At 43.4% G+C, this 18,313-nt stretch overlaps 2 protein-coding genes across 2 annotated transcripts; both read right to left on the minus strand.

The window, feature by feature from the left end:
- Positions 1-8,266: 8,266 nt before the first annotated feature.
- On the minus strand, positions 8,267-9,857 carry LOC147986895 (uncharacterized). Its single transcript, XM_087540189.1, has 3 exons — positions 9,783-9,857; positions 9,352-9,501; positions 8,267-9,089 (listed from the first exon to the last, which is right to left on the minus strand). The coding sequence occupies exons 1-3, from the start codon at positions 9,855-9,857 to the stop codon at positions 8,505-8,507; spliced, it is 810 nt and encodes a 269-aa protein (XP_087396315.1). The 3' UTR covers positions 8,267-8,504.
- A 3,536-nt stretch (positions 9,858-13,393) lies between these two features.
- On the minus strand, positions 13,394-17,836 carry LOC125555463 (uncharacterized). The gene is made up of 8 exons (XM_087542191.1): positions 17,645-17,836; positions 17,453-17,545; positions 14,859-15,235; positions 14,526-14,774; positions 13,823-14,318; positions 13,586-13,715; positions 13,520-13,529; positions 13,394-13,466 (listed from the first exon to the last, which is right to left on the minus strand). Exons 1-8 carry the CDS (start codon positions 17,699-17,701, stop codon positions 13,394-13,396), a joined length of 1,485 nt encoding a protein of 494 aa, XP_087398317.1. The 5' UTR covers positions 17,702-17,836.
- Between the last annotated feature and the right edge of the window lie 477 nt (positions 17,837-18,313).

Below are 18,313 nucleotides of genomic sequence, written 5' to 3' on the forward strand. Positions count from 1 at the left end.
CCTGCAATTAAGCATACGCCCAGCTCTTCAAAGTGTACACAGGCCACACAAGCTGACCTCAGTCGTGCATCCACTCATCCTAAATCAGGGTACAGGCTCCTCACGCGCCTCCCTTGGAAGGGGCTTTATGTCCCCAGGGCACATAAGTTTGCGCTAAAAATTCTCTGTGTCGCCAAGGAGCCAACAACAATGGAAACGTTGGATCAGCTAAACCGAGCAAACGACGATCTTCAGGCCTACACAATGGCAAGGCTCCGTCAAAGAGCTAGCCAACAATAGTATGCCTAGGTGGCTTTAACCACACACATGGCAGCTATTGACGTCTTCAAAGGACACGACCGACGAAAGCATCAAGCGCGTAAACGGCCGAAGTTGCAGGTGGCCCATATACACTTCGCCATAAGCGAAATAAGCTAGTCATCAGCACGGAGATGCAGACGTGTGGCAGGAAACGGCTCGAGATAAAAAACCTGATAATAAGTCCGCCCTGTTTTGATTTAATCCTTCCCCTTTTTTCACGTAACGCGTGTTCTATCTTTTCGTAATTCTTTCTGTCCAAGCTCGGCATGTACGGATTGACCATATGAAATAAAGAAACTGCTACCCTCAATGTTCTTCCGCATTTCCTTATAATTACTGCCTTCGATTCGAAAATAATTAGCTATGAGCTTTACTTCTTAATAGCATGTCCCAACTATAAGCCCGAAGTACATAGCATCTCGAATGTTTGCACTATGTGAATCAGCCTTGAACCTAGATTTTGGTCAATAGTTGGGTTACCCGGCTCCTGTGTGTACCCCTTACGTTTCCGACCAATTCGGCTAAGGGTGTAACGGAAGAACCACTACGATAGTGCCGCCAGCTCGCATTGCAGAACGCCTTAGTGGATAAAGCTGAAAACTGACTATCTGGGTAGGCATAAACTGGTCGGCCATCCGAAGACCGCTTTAAGCGATGGGTTGTTAGCGACCACCCGTGTTAAACGAAGGGCCTCTTCTTCGCATGGGCCTAAGTGGTCAATGGCATAGACCTCGGCTACATAGCTGACCACTTCACTCACCGGAGGCTCGTCATCGGCCCCCACAGTCAATCTCTGATGACTAAGTGAAAGTAATAAAGCCATTATAGTCTGATTGTCTAGTTCCTATAGGCATGGAACGCCTTCGAGAACGAAGACGCCGACTAAAGGTCATGAATGCCTCAAGAAACCCCTTCTGTATACTGTATTGAAGGGTCGAAGCCGATGACTGGCCACTTTCAGTTCAGCGTGGTCAAACAGGAGGTATGTTAAATAAAAACAAAAGAACTATACGATAGATTATAAAGCTGCATCCGTTAAAACAAAAGGGAGTTTTTTTACATCCACGAACACTTCGGCATTCTGAAGTGGTATCTAAGTGTCTTTAAGACACTGGGGGGCCTCGATAATCCGAGCTGCTACCATCACCTCGACAAGGAACTGCTCAGCGGTCTAATCCTTTGCTCCGGGGGGTGGGGGTGCCATGGCCATGGTCGCCGCTTCAACACGCCAGAAATGCATCCTCATGCAAGCATAAGCTCGCTGGACCCCCTCTAGGCACGCAGAACACTTCCAGTGGACCACTTGCGGAACGGCTTCTCGCAACCAAGCAAGTAGCCCAAAAAGGCTGGTTGGCAACACCTCGGCTGGCCACAGGTTGACTCAGAGGTCTTGAAGCGCCGGCCTTGCCATGCGGAGAAGCTCCACTAGCTGCTTCATCCGACGATTCAGCAGCTCTCGATGCGGCGACGCCTGGAATTTTTGCCAGAATGCCTTCTCCACCTTATGGCCCTCCAGCTTGCTGAAGTAGTTTGTCGGCATCCAACACGCTCTTCGGGTGAGCCGCGAGGACATCTATGGAGCGCCACAGCTAGGTGGGCTCGATGAACCCTTTGCTGCCAAACACACATTGAAGTAAATATGGCTTACCCGCAGGAATCTGCTCCACTTGCTGGAGCACCTCGCGGTCGGCTCTGGCCTGGTTCTAGAGCTCGGAGTGCGCCAGATGGAGCTTTTTGAGCTCGGCGCTCGCTTTATCCTCCTTGGCTTGAAGGGCATCGCGTGATTCATAGACGCCCTTCAAAGTCTCCTCCACCTCTAGGACCTGCACCTGGTCCCTGCCCCTATCCACCTTTTCGGTAGCTAGGTCCTTCTCTGCCTTGGTGGCCGCAACCCTCTGCTGCTGGGCCTCCTACCGAGCTTTCACAAGCTTGGCCTTGAACCCCTCAACCTTCAGCAAAGCCTCTGTCATTCAATCAGTTCGGCATTAGCTTTTGTTTTCCACAAAACTATCCTCACGCAAAGTAAATTTCACCATGTTCTAGATTTGATCTTGCGACTGCTTGATCCATTTTCTTATCAGATCAAGGTCCTCCTCAGACCTCTCGAGCTTCTGGTTCATCTCTGCAATCTCTTCGGAGGCGGAGCTCGGCACTGAGGTCAAAACCTACAAACACACAATTTGTAATTACCCCTGTCCCAGATATCAACAATCCGGACAAAGCATTTTATGATGCCTGCCAAAGTCTTGGGGGCTCCGCCTTCATCCTTCATAGTTATCTATATCGACCCCAAGGCCAGTTTCTCAAAACTAGCCATGGGCTCGGGGGCTACTCGATGGCTATGCTGCCTAAATACCGCGTCACAATGTAAGCAAAAATGTCTTAGGGCGGATACACGGATTTGTAAATAAATACGAACAGGGAAATTACCATCAATACAAAAGAGAAGCATACCTCGAAGCTTGTGACGAGACCCTTGAAGACCTCACGCATTCCGGCCTCTGCAGACCGGAAGCCTTGTAGTGCCACGCTGATCAGTGTGCGGTGCTCTCCTTTTAGGGAGGAACTCGCAAGGGTTGCCTCCATATCTTCAGTCCACCTTGAAGTAACCTGCCCTAGGGCAGAAGGCAGGGTGGCGAGTAAATAGCATAAAACTACTAGTTTACAGGCTAGGGTTCCAAAAAACTACCACTTTTTAATTTTTCTCAGAAAGCTACCAGTCGCGCGGTTCGCTGTTTCAAAAAACCCAAAACGCCCGTGACTAGCGATTGAACCGTTTTTCTGACCGCCCGGACCCACATGTCAGGCCACCTGGCCACGCGCGCTCACGGCGCTGCTGTTGACGGCCGTTAGCCCGTGCGGTCCGGTCAGAACGAAAGGAGCTGGTCGGGCCACACTCTCTCTCTCAGTCTCCCCCTCCTCTCCCCTCTCCCCCGCAGTGACCTAGGTTGGCGATGGCGGCGGCGCAGCCAAATGCCGTCGGCGGCGAGCTATTGAGCCAAGGCGTCACCGGCCAGGAGGGTAGTGGACATCCAGAGGTGGCCCCAGGGCGAGGCAGCTCGAGCTTCCTGGCGCAGCGGTTGCAGCAGCCATCACCGCCCGCGGCTGAGGTCGATCCGGCGTGCTCAGATCCGGCAGTCCGCGCGGCTAGGGCAGTGGCGAAGTCCATCCACGCGGATCTAGAAGGCGGCCACACTTGGGCTTCATCCTTTGGTGGAGTGAGGTAAGAAATTTCTGGCACTTCATACCTTTAGTTCAAATTACAAATTTCTAGGTCCTTTAGTTCAATTTAGAACTAGGGTTAGTAATTGTTTGTTCCTGGCATGGTACATTGTTTTATTGGTTAAGTCAGTTCAGAAGAAAGTGCATTTGGTTAGTTCATTTGGTCAGTGCATTCACTGTAATTAGAAGAAAGTTTAGTAATGTTCAGTACATTTGGTCATTGTTTAAAGTTTTAGTGAGTTAAAAATTAATTGTTTGTCAATTTAATCCTACAGCTTAGATGATGAGATTTGGGACATGAGGCTACATTTTCAAGGAACAGATAACATGGAGAGAAAGTATTCAGTTTCTTCAGACATTAGTTATCTGACCATATTAGCATTGGCTGAGTTGGAGGGTTATGGAATGGATGCTTGTCTGACTTATCTAAAGGAAGAGGGAAAGGGCTTGGAGGGGGTGGAGGTCCTGGATAGTGAGGAGGCATTAGAGGACATGCTTGACTGGTTTGTTGATAAGAAGATCCTGAACATCACTGTCAGAAAGCCTACTGATCCAAGCCCAGCAGATGTTAACATGGATCACATCATGCTTGAGGAGCATATCCCCATTGATCATGTTGGTGAACCTGTTGTTTATTGTGTTTCCCAACAAGGGGTCCTGTATCCACTCCCTAATGCAACTTTGGCAGCAGCAATCCCTGAGGAGCCCCATCTTAACACACAACAGAGTTGTAATTTCAACAAGGGGGAAAATGTTGTGGAAGAAGAAGAAGATGTAGAAGTAGAATATGATGAAGATGAAGATGAAGATGAGACGGACAAATCCTCTTCAGATTTTGAGTTTCTTAGGGGTGATTACAAAGGGCATAATATATCATACTAGGCTTGGTGTAGGGGTGAAGATGAGGCAGACACGGGGACAAGCCATAAGACTAGGGAGAGGAAGAACCTGCAGATCACTATTGTGGAGCAAACTCAGAACCTTCTGAGTTTTGGGAGGAAGACCAAATCCTTTCTGAACATGAAGAACCCTCAGTTGTACCAGAGAAAGGAGCAAAGAAGCTTAATCCTGTCAGAAATCCAGGCCCAACTAGCAAGTCACACAGTGAGCCTGAACACATCAAGTTTGAAGATTGGGTGCCTGAACCTGATGAATACTGCTTTCCAGGTGATTTTGGTCTTAGTGATGAAGAAGAAGTTCCAAGGTTGCCTTTTGGTAGGAAGAGAAGGTTGAAGAAGAGGAAGGAGAGGAGGTGGTATGATCCATCAGTCCCTGATGCACATGAGCAGTTTGCATTGCATTTGTGCTTCCTAAATGTTGTGGAGTTTAGAGAAGCACTAAGAAATTTCCATGTCAGGACACTTAGGAATTTTGAGTATCACAAAAATGAACCAACTAGGGTTATTGCTTGGTGCTCTGATAGAAAGCAAGGTTGTCAGTTTTATATAGTGGCCTCTAGAATAGCAAATGAGTCTACTTTCAGCATCAAGAAGATGAATTTGGATCACACTTGTGGAGCAAGTGGAGAGAGCACCAAAGTTACAGTAAACTGGGTTGCCAAGGTTTGTGAGGATACCATTAGATCAAACCCTGGAGCTGGTGTTGAGACAATTATGTCATACACAAAGAAAACATTTGGTGTTCATGTGCCTATAGGGCAAGGAGGCAAGAAGTTGAAGTTGTGTAAGGAGATCACAGACTCCAATATCATAGACTAAGGGACTATCTACAGTGTGTGTTAGATACTAATCCAGGCAGTAGATGCATAGTGACAACCAAAGAGGACCTAGAAAATCCAGCTCCTACCCCTAGGTTCCACTACATGTTCTACTGCCTTTTGCATGCAAAGAGGGCTTTCTCAATGGATGCAGGCCATTTATAGGTACCTGATCCTTACACATATATCTAAGATGGTTGCATTCATGTTATTTACAACTAATGTGATCATATTTTCAGGTTTAGATGGTTGCTTCATCAAGCTCAGCACTGGACAGCAAATATTGGCAGCTACTGGCAGGGATGGGAACAACAACATCATCCCCATTGCATTTGGTGTTGTTGACAAGGAAGACACAGACAGCTGGACATGGTTTCTCACACAGCTGAGAACTGTTATTGGAAGTGGGAACAAGTTTGGCAAGTACACAATTATGTCTGACAGGCAAAACGTATGTTGAATGCAATCAATGATGTATTCCCTGACTATCATACTTATCCATCATTCTAAGCCATCATTAATTCATAATTAACAGGGATTGTTGAATGCAATCAATGATGTATTCCCTGACTCCCCACAGAGGTTTTGTCTTAGACATATATATATGCCAACTTTCAATCTGCTGGTTTTAGAGGGGAGGAACTCAAGAAACACTTAGATCAGGCTGCCTATTCCTTCATTAAGAGTGGTCATGAAAAAGGGATGGAAAATTTGAAGAAAGAAAGTTTTGAAGCTTGGCAGTGGTTGTCACAGATACCAGACCATACATGGGCAAGATATAAAATGGATACTGTTTGCAAAACTGACCTAGTTGTTAACAACCTCAGTGAAGTCTTCAACGGAATGATATTGGATGTTAGGAACAAGCCAATCAGGACTATGCTGGAGGGCATAAGAACAAAGTTGATGATCAAGTTTCAGAAAACCAGAGAGAAAACAGAGTCATGTAGATGGGAGATTACACCAACCTACTCAGAAATTTTAGAAGAAGGCAAGAAGAGGGCTAAGTATTGTGATGCATACATGGCAGGTCTAGGCATCTGGCAGGTGACTAGTAGCTCTGAGAACACATATTGTGTTAACTTGAACAACCATACATGTGACTGTAGGAGGTGGGACATGACTGTTGTGCCTTGCAGTCATTCCATTGCTGCAATGCAGAAAGTGAAGCTACATCCTAAAGACTTTGTCAATGACTTCTTCAAAAAGCCCATGTACTGTGAAACATACAAGCATATAATTTTCCCAGTTCCAGGACCTGACCACTGGCCTCATACACCTGGACATGACATATCTCCACCAGTGTTCAAAGAAAAGAAGGGCAAAAAGAAAACTGCCAGGAGGAAAGGTGTATTTGAGGTGCCAGCAAAAAAGGATACATCAGGAATTGGTACTGTCACATGTAGCAACTGCAAGAAGCAAGGGCATAGGTTCAGCAACTGTGGTGACCCTTTGAAGCCTAAGTTTTAGATGAGGATGAACAAGCACCAGGTCATTTGAGGCCATGTCTCATTTCATTGTCTCTTTTCATTGTTCATTTTCTTACAATGTTTCTTAATTGTGTAGGAAAATAGAGAAAATTACTCTAAAGCTGGTTCTTCTATGGCTACAAATGCTCAGAGGCCTCCAAGAGTACCTGTTGCTACTACACCTGAGGCAAGACCAGCTACAGCAAGAGCTACACCTTCTGCACCTTCACCAGCTCCAGTTGCTAATTCTAGGCCTAGGGCAAGAAAAAGGGCTGCTTCAACTATTCCAGAAGCTACAGCACAAGCACAACCAGCTAAGAGGACCAGGACTAACACTTCTTCTCCTTCTAAGAACACCAGATCATCTACATCTTCTCCAGCAAAGAACACCAGATCTTCAACTGCCCAGAGAAGAACTTTCATTGCACCAAGGCAATCAAATTCAACTGTTGTCCAGGAGGGGTCAAAGAGGATCAGGAAGCCAAGTGGGAGGCTGAAAGTCTATTTTTATGCAAGTGGTAACTAGCTCTTGGATTTGGGTAACTTGAGTTCATTTGGCATGGTTCATTTGGCATGGTTCTGTTTGTTGAACAACCATGGTTTGTAACTTGAGCTCTTGGATGGATTTGAGTCTACTATGGTCTGTAATAACTACTATGGTTTGTAACTTTATTTTGTTTCAGAGATATTTAGTCAGGTGAACTACCATGGTTTGTAATAACTACTATGCAGTCTGTTCATTCAAACAAAGATTCCTTTGTTGAATCAGTCAGTACATTTCAGTGAGTGTATCTTCTGTCAGTGAATTCAGTCAATACATTTCATTGATAGTAGCATAAATTCATTGAGAGTAGCATAAATACATAGATAGATTGGTTCAGAGTAGCATCAAACACCACTTATTACATAGAATAGATCTTACATAGTACACCAACATAGAAAGATAGATAGATAGGTATATAGATGGATGAGATGAGATTGACATATCAGTCATATCGCTCGGAGAAATGGACCCACTTGGCCCTAGTTGCTGGATGAGGAGCCATGACTGCCCTCATCCTTGCCCACCTAATGATCTCCATGAATGACCTTCCCCTGCCACTAGTGAAAACCAGCTCCAGTTCTTCGTCATTGCACTTCTCCAGTACCTTGTCGGAGAGTCGGCGGTTGAACTCCTCTTGACTGCGCCTCCTCCTCCTCTGTGCCGCCTCTAGTGCCCTCTGCCTGCGCCTCCTCCTCCTCTGTGCTGCTGCTGCTGTCCTAACATCAACAGCCCCCCCCTCCTCCTCTGTGACATCTCCCATGTCAGGATCCATCTATAGGGTTTCTTTTGGGTGGCGGCTGGTGGAGTGACTGCGAAAGGGTGGGGGTGGGGATGGGTTTATATTGACAGATGGATGGGGTTGGGTTTAGTAGGCCTAGGGTTGCATTTGGTCAGAGAATAGTGGGCCACTAAGCCCAATTACCCACAGAAATAATATATGTAGGATAACAAATAACATCTAAAAGATAGAAGATCAAGTTGAACACTTAATAGCATACAAGATCCATTTCCACAACTTAGTAGCATAAGAGATCCATTTTCCACTACATAATAGCATAGGAGATCCATTACAACACTTAATAGCATAGGTGATCCATTACAACTTAACAACATAGTAAATAAGGTTCTTACACTAGGTTAAACTTCACATTCCCCCAAAATGTACACCCATAATCACTTGCAGTCATGCCAGGCCACATCCTTATATAAAGGCCTTTGGATGTACTTACTTCACCAACATATCAAAGCCACTTCAAGACTCAAGGATGGCCTTGATTTGCTCTAACTTCTCCTTGCTGCCATACCCTTCTTTCAGCAGCTCAGCAACAACAAGCTCAAGCTTTGCCTTCTCCTTCTTAAGAACATCTCTGTCAACTTGAACATCCTTCATAGCCTTCCTGGTGTTCTTGATGATATCAGCTTGGCTCTGCAAAATGCACCTCTGCTCTTTTGCAAGTTTGAGCTTTTCCATCTGCACCTCCAACATAGCTTTCTCCTCTAGCTCCTCCTTCTTCTTCTCAAGTTCTTCCTCCTCCACTTGTTTCTGGTGCACCTTCTTGTCCACCCTACCATCCTGCCAATCAAACATCTTGGATACATCATCAACAAGCTTGGTGTAATCAATGCAAAGCTTGTCATTTTCAGTCCTAAGCTTGGCCAACTCCCTTTCATGTTCACTCTTAAGCCTGACCAACTTCTTCTCAAACTTCTCCTTGTCCTGTACCCTTCCAAAGTTCTGCTCATGGAACATCTCCCATAGCTTGCACAAACATCTCTGAAGAACAGTTGGCCAAGGCCCATCAACCCACTCTACAACACCACAATTCACACCATTTTCCTGCATTTATAAATGTGATAAGTTATTACAAATGGACTAGGAGCTTATTTCAGTTCCATGATTAACTTGTATATACTTGATAATTTCTAACAATGAATAACATAAATGAGATATGATAAGTTATTATAATGCCATGATTAAGTTTCCAAAGTAACAAAAATACATAGCAGAAAAATGTTTATTGGAATCATATCAAACAAAGTGCTGCATCATATCAATCATCAGTGACCATACATAGCAGAAAAGTTTATTGCCATCTAACCTGGACTGGGCAGCCATCGAAACGCCTTCCTGTTAAAGGCCCTTCAAAAGCAACACGCTTAATAGGCCTCATTTGATGCAGAATGCACTTGGGATGAGCAAGCTCAAGTTGGCCACAGAAAAGGGGCTCCACAGTGGTGTCTGGTTCCTCCTGCAACCAAAATAACCAGCAAACACTAGTTTCAATTTGCACTCAACACCAGAATATACTTGCACGCTTCATTAAACATGAACACTAAAAAAATCCCCAACTCAGCATGAACCCTAACACTGTACTGAGATGAACCCTAGCTTACATCAATCCTACAATCAAACCCCAGCCTCACTATTGAACAAGAATCCTACAACACCAACACTACATTTAGCAAGATCCATGGCGGTAGCCTAGGCCTACTAGCAACTAACCCTAACCCTAGGTGGTAAAGAACTTACCATAAGTCCCATGTCCATGCTGACGACCTCGCAGTCCTCCTCCGAGCTAGTTTCCCCGTCGTTCCAGGAAGGCATGGTGGCAAGGAGGTCAACGGCGAGCCACCTCAAAGACGGCGAGCGGCGACGAGCTTGTACTGGAGCAGGGAAGTGAGAGCAGGGGAGTGAGCGAGCAGGGAGGGAGTGAGTGAGCAGGAGCGCCAGACCGACCGAGGGGGTTTATTTACCCCCGTTCCGACCGGGCCGCACGGGCTAACGGCCGTCAACGGCCGCGACGTGAGCGCGCGTGGCCAGGTGGCCTGGCATGTGGGTCCGGGCGGTCAGAAAAACGGTTCAATCGCTAGTCACGGGTGTTTTGGGTTTTTTGAAACAGCGAACCGCGCGACTGGTAGCTTTCTGAGAAAAATTAAAAAGTGGTAGTTTTTTGGAACCCTAGCCTGTAAACTAGTAGTTTTATGCTATTTACTCCAGGGTGGCAGAACCTCAGAGCCCAGACTCCGGCTGCAGTGCTGGCGCCGGAGTCGACTTCGGCTGGGCCAATGTCTGGCCCAGCTCTTCTTGAACGACATCGGGGACTCCGTCCCATCTGTCCTATTGGACCGAGGTCTCAACCTCGGCCATGATGACCGACCCTCCGTCCTCCAGCGTTTCGACAAGAGGGGCCGGAGTAGACATCGCTTCCCCAAGCCCTCTTGAGCTGGAGGGGAGTTGCGGGGTCGGGCGTCCCATTGGGGGCTGGCAGCTTGTTTGAGGAGTCACCGCTAAGGCGTACCTTAGGCTGACAGAACGAAAATACCTATATAAAGTGTATCTTGATGAAAAAGTTACTGAAAGTTGGACGAAGTGAATATGACATACCTCCGGGGTGCAGGCTTCTCCCTCCCCATCGCGAGGTCGTCGTCGTTTGAATCGTCGGGGAAGGTGAACTTCCCCGACGGGGCCGGCTTGCAAGCAGGCTCGATAGAGGCCTTGTGTGGCCTCTTTAGGCCCTGTGGTCGTGCCTCTGCTTCGGCTTCCTTGGATGCCACTCTCTTCCCCTTGAGGGAAGATCTTCCCCACCCTCCTCCTCGTCGATGGTGAAGCTCCGGCAATACCTATGCATGCACACGATAGGAGTGTCAAGTAGTATACCATCCTCAAAGGGGTCAAGTGAGCACGTGAAAAGGAGATGATTCACATTTATGTGTGTGAAGTGGATGTCGTACGTATCACTTGCCGAACGGACTCTTGACATGGTGATGTCTGTAGGATGTTTGGCATCAATTTGTCAAGATCATCAAAAAGCCCGCAACTAGGAAGCATACTAAAATTGCAAAGGTACAAGAGGCTACCCGTAAAGATATTGCAAGAGTCTTTGGGATTTTGCAATATAGGTTTACCATTGTTCACAACATGATCATCGAAGATGAGAGGGACATGAATTTGGAGTTCTTCTACCACAATGTCGGTAGCCGTGTAAAGACAGCTAGAGACCCTGGCCGCATACAAGCATTCCTTCAGACATACCGGCAGATAGAGGACACAAACACCCACTATCAGCTTCAAGAGGATCTCATTGAGCACCATTAGCAAAGGCATGGGCGGTAAAACCGACCATTTTAAAATTCATTACATTTAATTCATGTGTGATTTGTATCATTGTATCATTGTTGTATTCGAGACAATTCTTGTATTGAATTTTTTTACAGCCCAAAACCGTAGAACAATCGTTCTACGGTATATTTTCATTAACAAGATAAAATTCTTGTATTGAATTATTAGTTTAATTTGGTGATTTGAATAATTACTATAATTTGGATGATTGTTGTATTTTAATATTCACATTTTACCTTATATCGAATTCATAATTCTGTGTAATATGTGACATATATGTCAAATTCAGGAAAAACCAGTTGGGAACATTTTTCGTAGACCGGAACATTTTTTCGCATATGCGAACCAAAATATTGAAACTGGAGAAAACGTTTTTCAAAAACGTGAAACATCTTTTGAAGTTGTGAACAAATAATGGAATCCCGAACAAATTTTTAACCGCGAAATTTTGAACAAATATTTGAAAAATAGAACATTTCATGAAATTAAAAGAACGCGGATATATTTTGAATTTGTTAACAAATAGTTGAAAACGAAACTTCATGAAATATCTAACAAAAATTTGAAACCATGAACATTTTATGAAATTCCTGAACACTTTTTCGCGAATATTTTTAGAATTTCTGACCAAATTTTGCAAGCACGAACATTTTTTGCAATTCTAGAAGTTTTTTTAAAATATGTACATTTTCTAAATTTGAGAACAAAATTTGAAATACATGGTCATTCTTTCAAATTCCTGTATATTTTTTATATTTATGAAAATTTTTAAAAAGTGGAAGATTTTTTAGAATCTTATAAAAATAAAAAAATAAGACAAATATCGACTAGAAAAAGAAAAAAGGGGAGATAAATGGAAAAAGGGGAAAAAGAAAAGAAACAGCAAAAGGAAAAGAATGAACAAAAATAAACAGAAAAAGTAAAAACCAAAAACCAAAAAGAAAGAGGAAAACAAAACCGGCTGGGAAACTCTTCCCAAAACCGGAAACACTTGGCCCAGGTCATCGCTCGATCTGCAGGACTGTGCGAAAGGTTGTAAAGTGCGTCCAATAGGAAAATCCTACGTATATGGACCCAAATGCGGGGCTCTGGATTTTTGGGGCCCTGTGCGAGCACACAGCTCGCACAGGCCCTTCAACGGCCCTGGTTTTAGGCGGCAAACAGCCGGCAGTCTTCTTTGCCTCACGTTTCTCATACTGAGTGCTAGTTAGTAGAGAGTTTTTTTTTTTTTGCGGGTCAAGTTAGTAGAGAGTTGACAACAGCCATTGACTGGACATCCTCCTGGCGGTAGAGAGTTGAGAACAGCCATCATGAAGAGAAATCTTGAATTGTTCCCACCGTAGAGAGGCCGATTTTCGTGTTGATCGACTGTTTTGTCCCCCATCTTTGATGTTGACATCTGTTGACAAGGCTGAGCACCTTCACGAGGGACTTTTCCAAATTCTATCCACTTTGTGTCGTTGCCACAGGGTTCCTAGCACTGATTTGTTTGGCTTGGGGATTTTGCGCTGCGTGCTCAGATTTTTTATTCTTACTCTTTGCTCTTGTATTTAGTCTAAGGATGCGACACAACTGAAAATAGAGATATACCGGAGAGTGTGTGAGCTATCCGGCGCTGTCATCCCAACACCACTGGAGAGCCGAGCCATTTGCAGCGGACAGAAAAGTCAACTAAGACGTGAACATGCTCACCCTACACCGACAGAAAAACTATCTACCTGACTTCAACGAGATAAATGTACCGGCTTCAACAGTTATAATATTCCTAAAGAACAATCCATACTTTTAGAAAGTAGGCTGTCCCCGACCTTAAAATGAGGCCCTTAAGTTATCACAAGATTCCGAATGAAAGATACAAGGTCCGAGGGACCAAAACACATGCGACTGAGCGCTAGAATAAAGCCAGAAACTAGAGGTGTAGGTTCGATACATGGTCACATAGAGCCGATACAAGCGACGCAGCGCTGATGAGCGGTACTCAGCGAAGATGCACAAGTACCAAAGAGACCAACCCAATGGCTCTAGACATTGCCGTCGATCTCACATCCATACTCAAAGAACCTCCAGTTGTTGAGGTCGAGCAACTTCCTCTTCCTGATCTCACATCATCTCTGTGAGTGTAAACATAGACACATGGATAAACAAACAATGAGCTAGCTACAATTGGAAGTTACAAAATTGACATGAATAGGAGACATCTATTCAAAACTTACATGGATATGGATAGGTCGTCCAATCATGAATCCAATCATCCGTCATGTTTATGACGGTGTAGCAAACACTCATAAAATGTTGGAATCGAGTTCTGATCTCTATGAGCATATTGTTCTTATCATGCAAATCCTGAAAGATTGATTGACAGTACTAATTTAGTTATTAGAAGCAGAATCCGGAAAAGAATGGGATGCAAAGAATGAGAAAAAAATAAATCATGTGGCTTAGGTGTATACCTGATCGTAGTCACCTCCATGGTTTATCAGGTTCTTAACCAACCTAATAATATTGAGATAGCAGTATCTTGTACCATAGTTAGCTGACCAACTCCCATCATTAGGGTGCTCAAAGAACAAATTCTTTCGAAACTGGGATCCATGCCTGAAAGCTGTAAAGTCCCTGTTTTCTTTGAGTTGCTTATTACTTCCAGGGCGGATGAACGTGAAGAGATTGTAGTAGAGATGGTTCCAGGGAACAACTCTAGAACGGAGATCATGGTCACGTTCTGGTTCATTATCGAAGTCATGCCAGAAGTACCATTTAAATGCCTGGTAGCGATAGTGAATCCAATTTGAGAACCTAGCTTTCCCTGCATTGTCCAGACGCATTACATCCATGTGGAGAGCTACAAAGCACTCCAATTTTTCTTCGGCAGTGCCCAATAAAATTGGGTGCCGCAAGACAACTTCTAGCCAGTTAGGACCGTAATATGAATCAATTCTAAGTGGGTCCCTGCATGCATACCCGAATATTAGTTAGTTACACAGGGGTAGATACAAAAAGATTAATTAGTAAAACAAGTCTTTTTAGTAATAAGTCTACTACGTATACTTGAGATAGTACTTTCATTAAGGCTATAATTTACATATTTAATTTAATTTATTTTCCACATTGTGCTGTACTACTAAGCTGTGTTATGAGATATGGCAGAAATAGTACCGCATGGTCGTTGAGAGGAGAAGATCAACAAGGGTTCTCCACTCGGGATGAGTCAAACTCCCAGGGAATAGTGTGGTTACAAAATCCATAAGCTGCTTCATGTCTCTTTCTCTCCCAACAATGTGAGAATATCGCCCCATATTAATTATCTTCAGCCCATCTCGACAAGTCACATAGTTGGCAAGCTCCGAGAGGCCTCCATGTCTGATATTGCACTGTGCCGCGATATGGAGAAGTTCTATGAATGACCTGCGTGATCCCAAAGAAACACAAGAATGAATCATCTATCTCTAAACATGAGTCAACATATTAATTGTATATAAGACAACGCACCTCATCCTCTCCCGCCAACATTCTGACAACTCTAGCTCATCATGAGCAAAAAATGGTTCACTCCTTATTCCCTGAATTGAGGCCGGAACGAATGGCTCATAGGCCACTATGTATCTCTTAGCATTGTGGCAAAAAGTACTGAAATATGCTTGCACAAGTAAGTCACCACCAAAGCTAGAAAGTTTTTCAGTATGCGCCACAATTGCATCTCCGATCTCACTAGCGTTGGCCCAATCCTCTAAGATCACTACTCTGATTTCATGAGGTTGCTCAATACCATCATCGTACGCAATTATCATCGTGCCGTTATGAACATTGCCAATGGCTTCATCATCACAGTCGTACTCGAAGGTTTTAACAAACCCACCCAAGACTCTCTGCATGAATGCATGTGTTGTTAGTTAGAGGTTAGAGTGGATGTGTAATTAAATAAATACATTTGCTTACTCTATGGAATACTACTAAATAAAATGTGTTTTGATAGACAAGAATTTGTGGTTTCGATTAATACTATACAACTAACATTCTCTTATATATCTACGTAAGAATCTTTTGTTATTAAGATCTAGTCTAGCAGAAATTTCGGTCTAGTTTTTGTGGTTATGGAATTTGATTACAACCTAGGCAATGCAGATTTTATGCAATGATCATTAGAGTGAACTTGGCTTAGTTAGGAAAACATAGGGGAACTAATTGGCTTTTAACAATTCTATATATGAGCCTAACATCCAAAAATATATCTGTAGTTTAGGACAAGATCCAAATGGAAGTAGGCATGGCCTTTTTACTGCACGTTCCATAGAATATATTTTTCTGAAATACATTTGATAGAATTTACGATGCATTTCTATGGCAGAAAAAAAAATTGTGCTCAATTTTTTGTGTTGCCCAAAAAAAGACAAGTAAAGCTTTTTTGTGTGACTTAACATGGAAGTAAAGAAGTTTATTTTTTGGTAAAGGAGGATCTATGCACACAGCCATAGTAAAAAAGAAATGGAGGTAATATAACTTATTATTGCATATATATACTAGCTGGTGGCGCCCCCAATTTCTATTTCTCTAGGGTCCGATTCCTTCACCCGTTGACGCTGGCGGAGGCTATGACCTCTAATCAACGGGTAGGGCTCTGCTTTGGTAGGGTTGCCGGAGCAGATTTTTTTTCTAGTTTGGATCAAGTTGGACTACATAGCTTTCTTGTTTTAAAATGCATGATTGATAGAAGCTCAAAGAGAAAGAGTTAAACGATGTGTTCTTAGCAAAGGGAAACATCTGATCAAGACATGCGCTGGATGGTGAAGGTTCACTTGGCGAAGACCCCTTCAGCACAATTTCCTTCTATAGCACCAGCAGTCCAGCACCATGAATGCTATGGAGTTCCCTTTCCATCCAGAGAGGTCATGGAGCACCCTAGGTTTTCTTCACGAGCTTGTGAAGTTCTATGCCCCCACCATTCCTTGTCATAAACTTAGCTAAACTCTTGGTCTATAAGGTTTTTGCTATAAACAGCAATGCATGGCCTAAGTGGTACATATGGTTCACGATTGTAGTTGAGCACATCACATGTGTGGTTGGGGACTGAAAGCCTCTTCGATGGCTTTGCCCCAGAACCACCAAAGCAGTGGAGTACTCGGATGCATGGTTTGAAAGATACTTTGATAGTTTTGTGGCCTTTAGAACATCTGTTTGAAGGAGAAATGGTTGGTGGGCTTGTCATGCACAATTAAAAGATTTGTAAATCATTTTAAGTTGCTCCTAAGTGTTATGAACCTTTATGCAATGCAATTACATTGTGAGGGTAAAAAAAGACAATTACAATAATCTATTCCTTTCTTTATTTTTTAAGGCAAGGACAAAAAATAAACATACCTAATTATACCCCAGTTTTAGTCTATGTGATATATAGTATGAAAATGCATATTATAATAGTGAATGCTCGTTGACAAAATCATAACAACACTCAAATTAACTTTGCTAAATTTCTTTTTACAAAGCAACCATGTGTTGCCGTGTTCTTGGACAGACTTTTTTTTTGTTAGAGCAGACAGCACGAAGTGTGCGTAACACCATATAAAGAGAGAAAGATTATGTACATATGGCACTTACATGTTAAGATTGAATGTATGCAATAGAGTAAACTGAATCCTTATTTTAGGGATCTCTTACAGTGCATTGTGAAACATACATAAGTTGGACCATGCATATTAAAAATACTCACTAACTAATTTTTAAGTGGTTGAGTGTTATAAGTTGGCATTTTCTTAATCCAGAATATTTTTAACATAGCTAATGCATCCATAGAAAGAGAAAAAAGACCAATAATATGTGAATGCAAGACTAAATTGGTTAAGTAAAAAGTTTACAGTAAGCACTGCTAAATTGGCTGTAGCTTATTTTTACAGTAAGCACTACTAAATGCTTGAAAAGTTGTCATTACTATGCTAACTGCTAAGCACTTCTAAATTGGAGTTCATTTTTACGCTAAGCACTAAAAAAGTTGCATTCAACCAATGTAGTAGTTGGCATTTTAGGCTAAGCACTACTAAATTGAAACTGTTGGTATTTTTAAGCTAAGCACTGAAAATGTACTCAGTTACCTTCTTCAGGTTTGGCGCATTGTTTCGTGCAGTTCTGAGGCTTTGTTGCGCCTTATGGAAGTCGATATTGAATTGTCTCTGTCCTTCCAGCGTCTACATAATAATTGACGAAATAACAAAGTAAGAGCATAGCTAATGCATCCATAGAAAGAGAAAAAAGAAAGCAAAGAGTTTGCTGTAGTTTGTACTAACCTTACGAGTTTCAGCACCATCTGCTTTAATCCACCAAGCGTTTCGCGGCCGATGCATCTGTAGAGGTGGGGTGAGCAAAGAAATGGATTAATCCAAAACTATGAACAAGAAAAAGTAAAAAAGAGAGAGGTAGCAGCGAAGAGAGAGGAGCATGAAGGATAAGAAACCTCAACACGATGAAAAATCACAACACAGCAGGGATCTCTAGATCTGCAAGAGAGAGATGGACTGTTAGAGGTGACTAACAATGCAGTGCAAGAAGAACATCAATAAAAAAAGAAATAGAGAGGCGAAAGCTAACCCTAAACCATAATCCAAAACTATGAATAAGAAAATGGAAAACAAGAAAAATGAGAGGAGGACAGAGGGAGGAACACTTGAGAGAGGATGAGAAACCTCAACACACTTGGATGAAATCTCTAGATCTGCAAGAAGAGATGGAAAAGATGGACTGTTAGAGGTAACTAACAATGCATTGCAAGATGAACATAAATAAAAAATTGGAAACAGAGAGAGGGATGCTAACGCTAAACCATTAGCAATCCCCTGCGCGCTGTGTGGCTACACTGGTGCCGGGCACTCCAACTTATAGAGGGCGCGGGCCGGGGAGGGGCGGGCGGGTGGGGGTAGCTCTGATATAACTGATGTTTGGTCAGAGAGAGAGAGAGA

The sequence above is a fragment of the Triticum urartu genome, chromosome 2A (genome assembly GCF_056163025.1).
Source record: "Triticum urartu cultivar PI428250 chromosome 2A, HENAU_Tu73, whole genome shotgun sequence".
NCBI classification, from domain to species: domain Eukaryota; kingdom Viridiplantae; phylum Streptophyta; class Magnoliopsida; order Poales; family Poaceae; genus Triticum; species Triticum urartu.

Coding starts and splice junctions, on each gene's coding strand:
- LOC147986895 (XM_087540189.1), bottom strand. CDS start 9,857: ATGCCTTCCTGGAACGACGGGGAAACTAGCTCGGAGGAGGACTGCGAG. Junction 9,502..9,782: donor GCATGGACATGGGACTTATG/GTAAGTTCTTTA, acceptor TTTTGGTTGCAG/GAGGAACCAGACACCACTGT. Junction 9,090..9,351: donor TCGATGGCTGCCCAGTCCAG/GTTAGATGGCAA, acceptor TTATAAATGCAG/GAAAATGGTGTGAATTGTGG.
- LOC125555463 (XM_087542191.1), bottom strand. CDS start 17,701: ATGCATCGGCCGCGAAACGCTTGGTGGATTAAAGCAGATGGTGCTGAA. Junction 17,546..17,644: donor ATGGTGCTGAAACTCGTAAG/GTTAGTACAAAC, acceptor ATTATTATGTAG/ACGCTGGAAGGACAGAGACA. Junction 14,319..14,525: donor CTCCTCTCAACGACCATGCG/GTACTATTTCTG, acceptor GTATGCATGCAG/GGACCCACTTAGAATTGATT.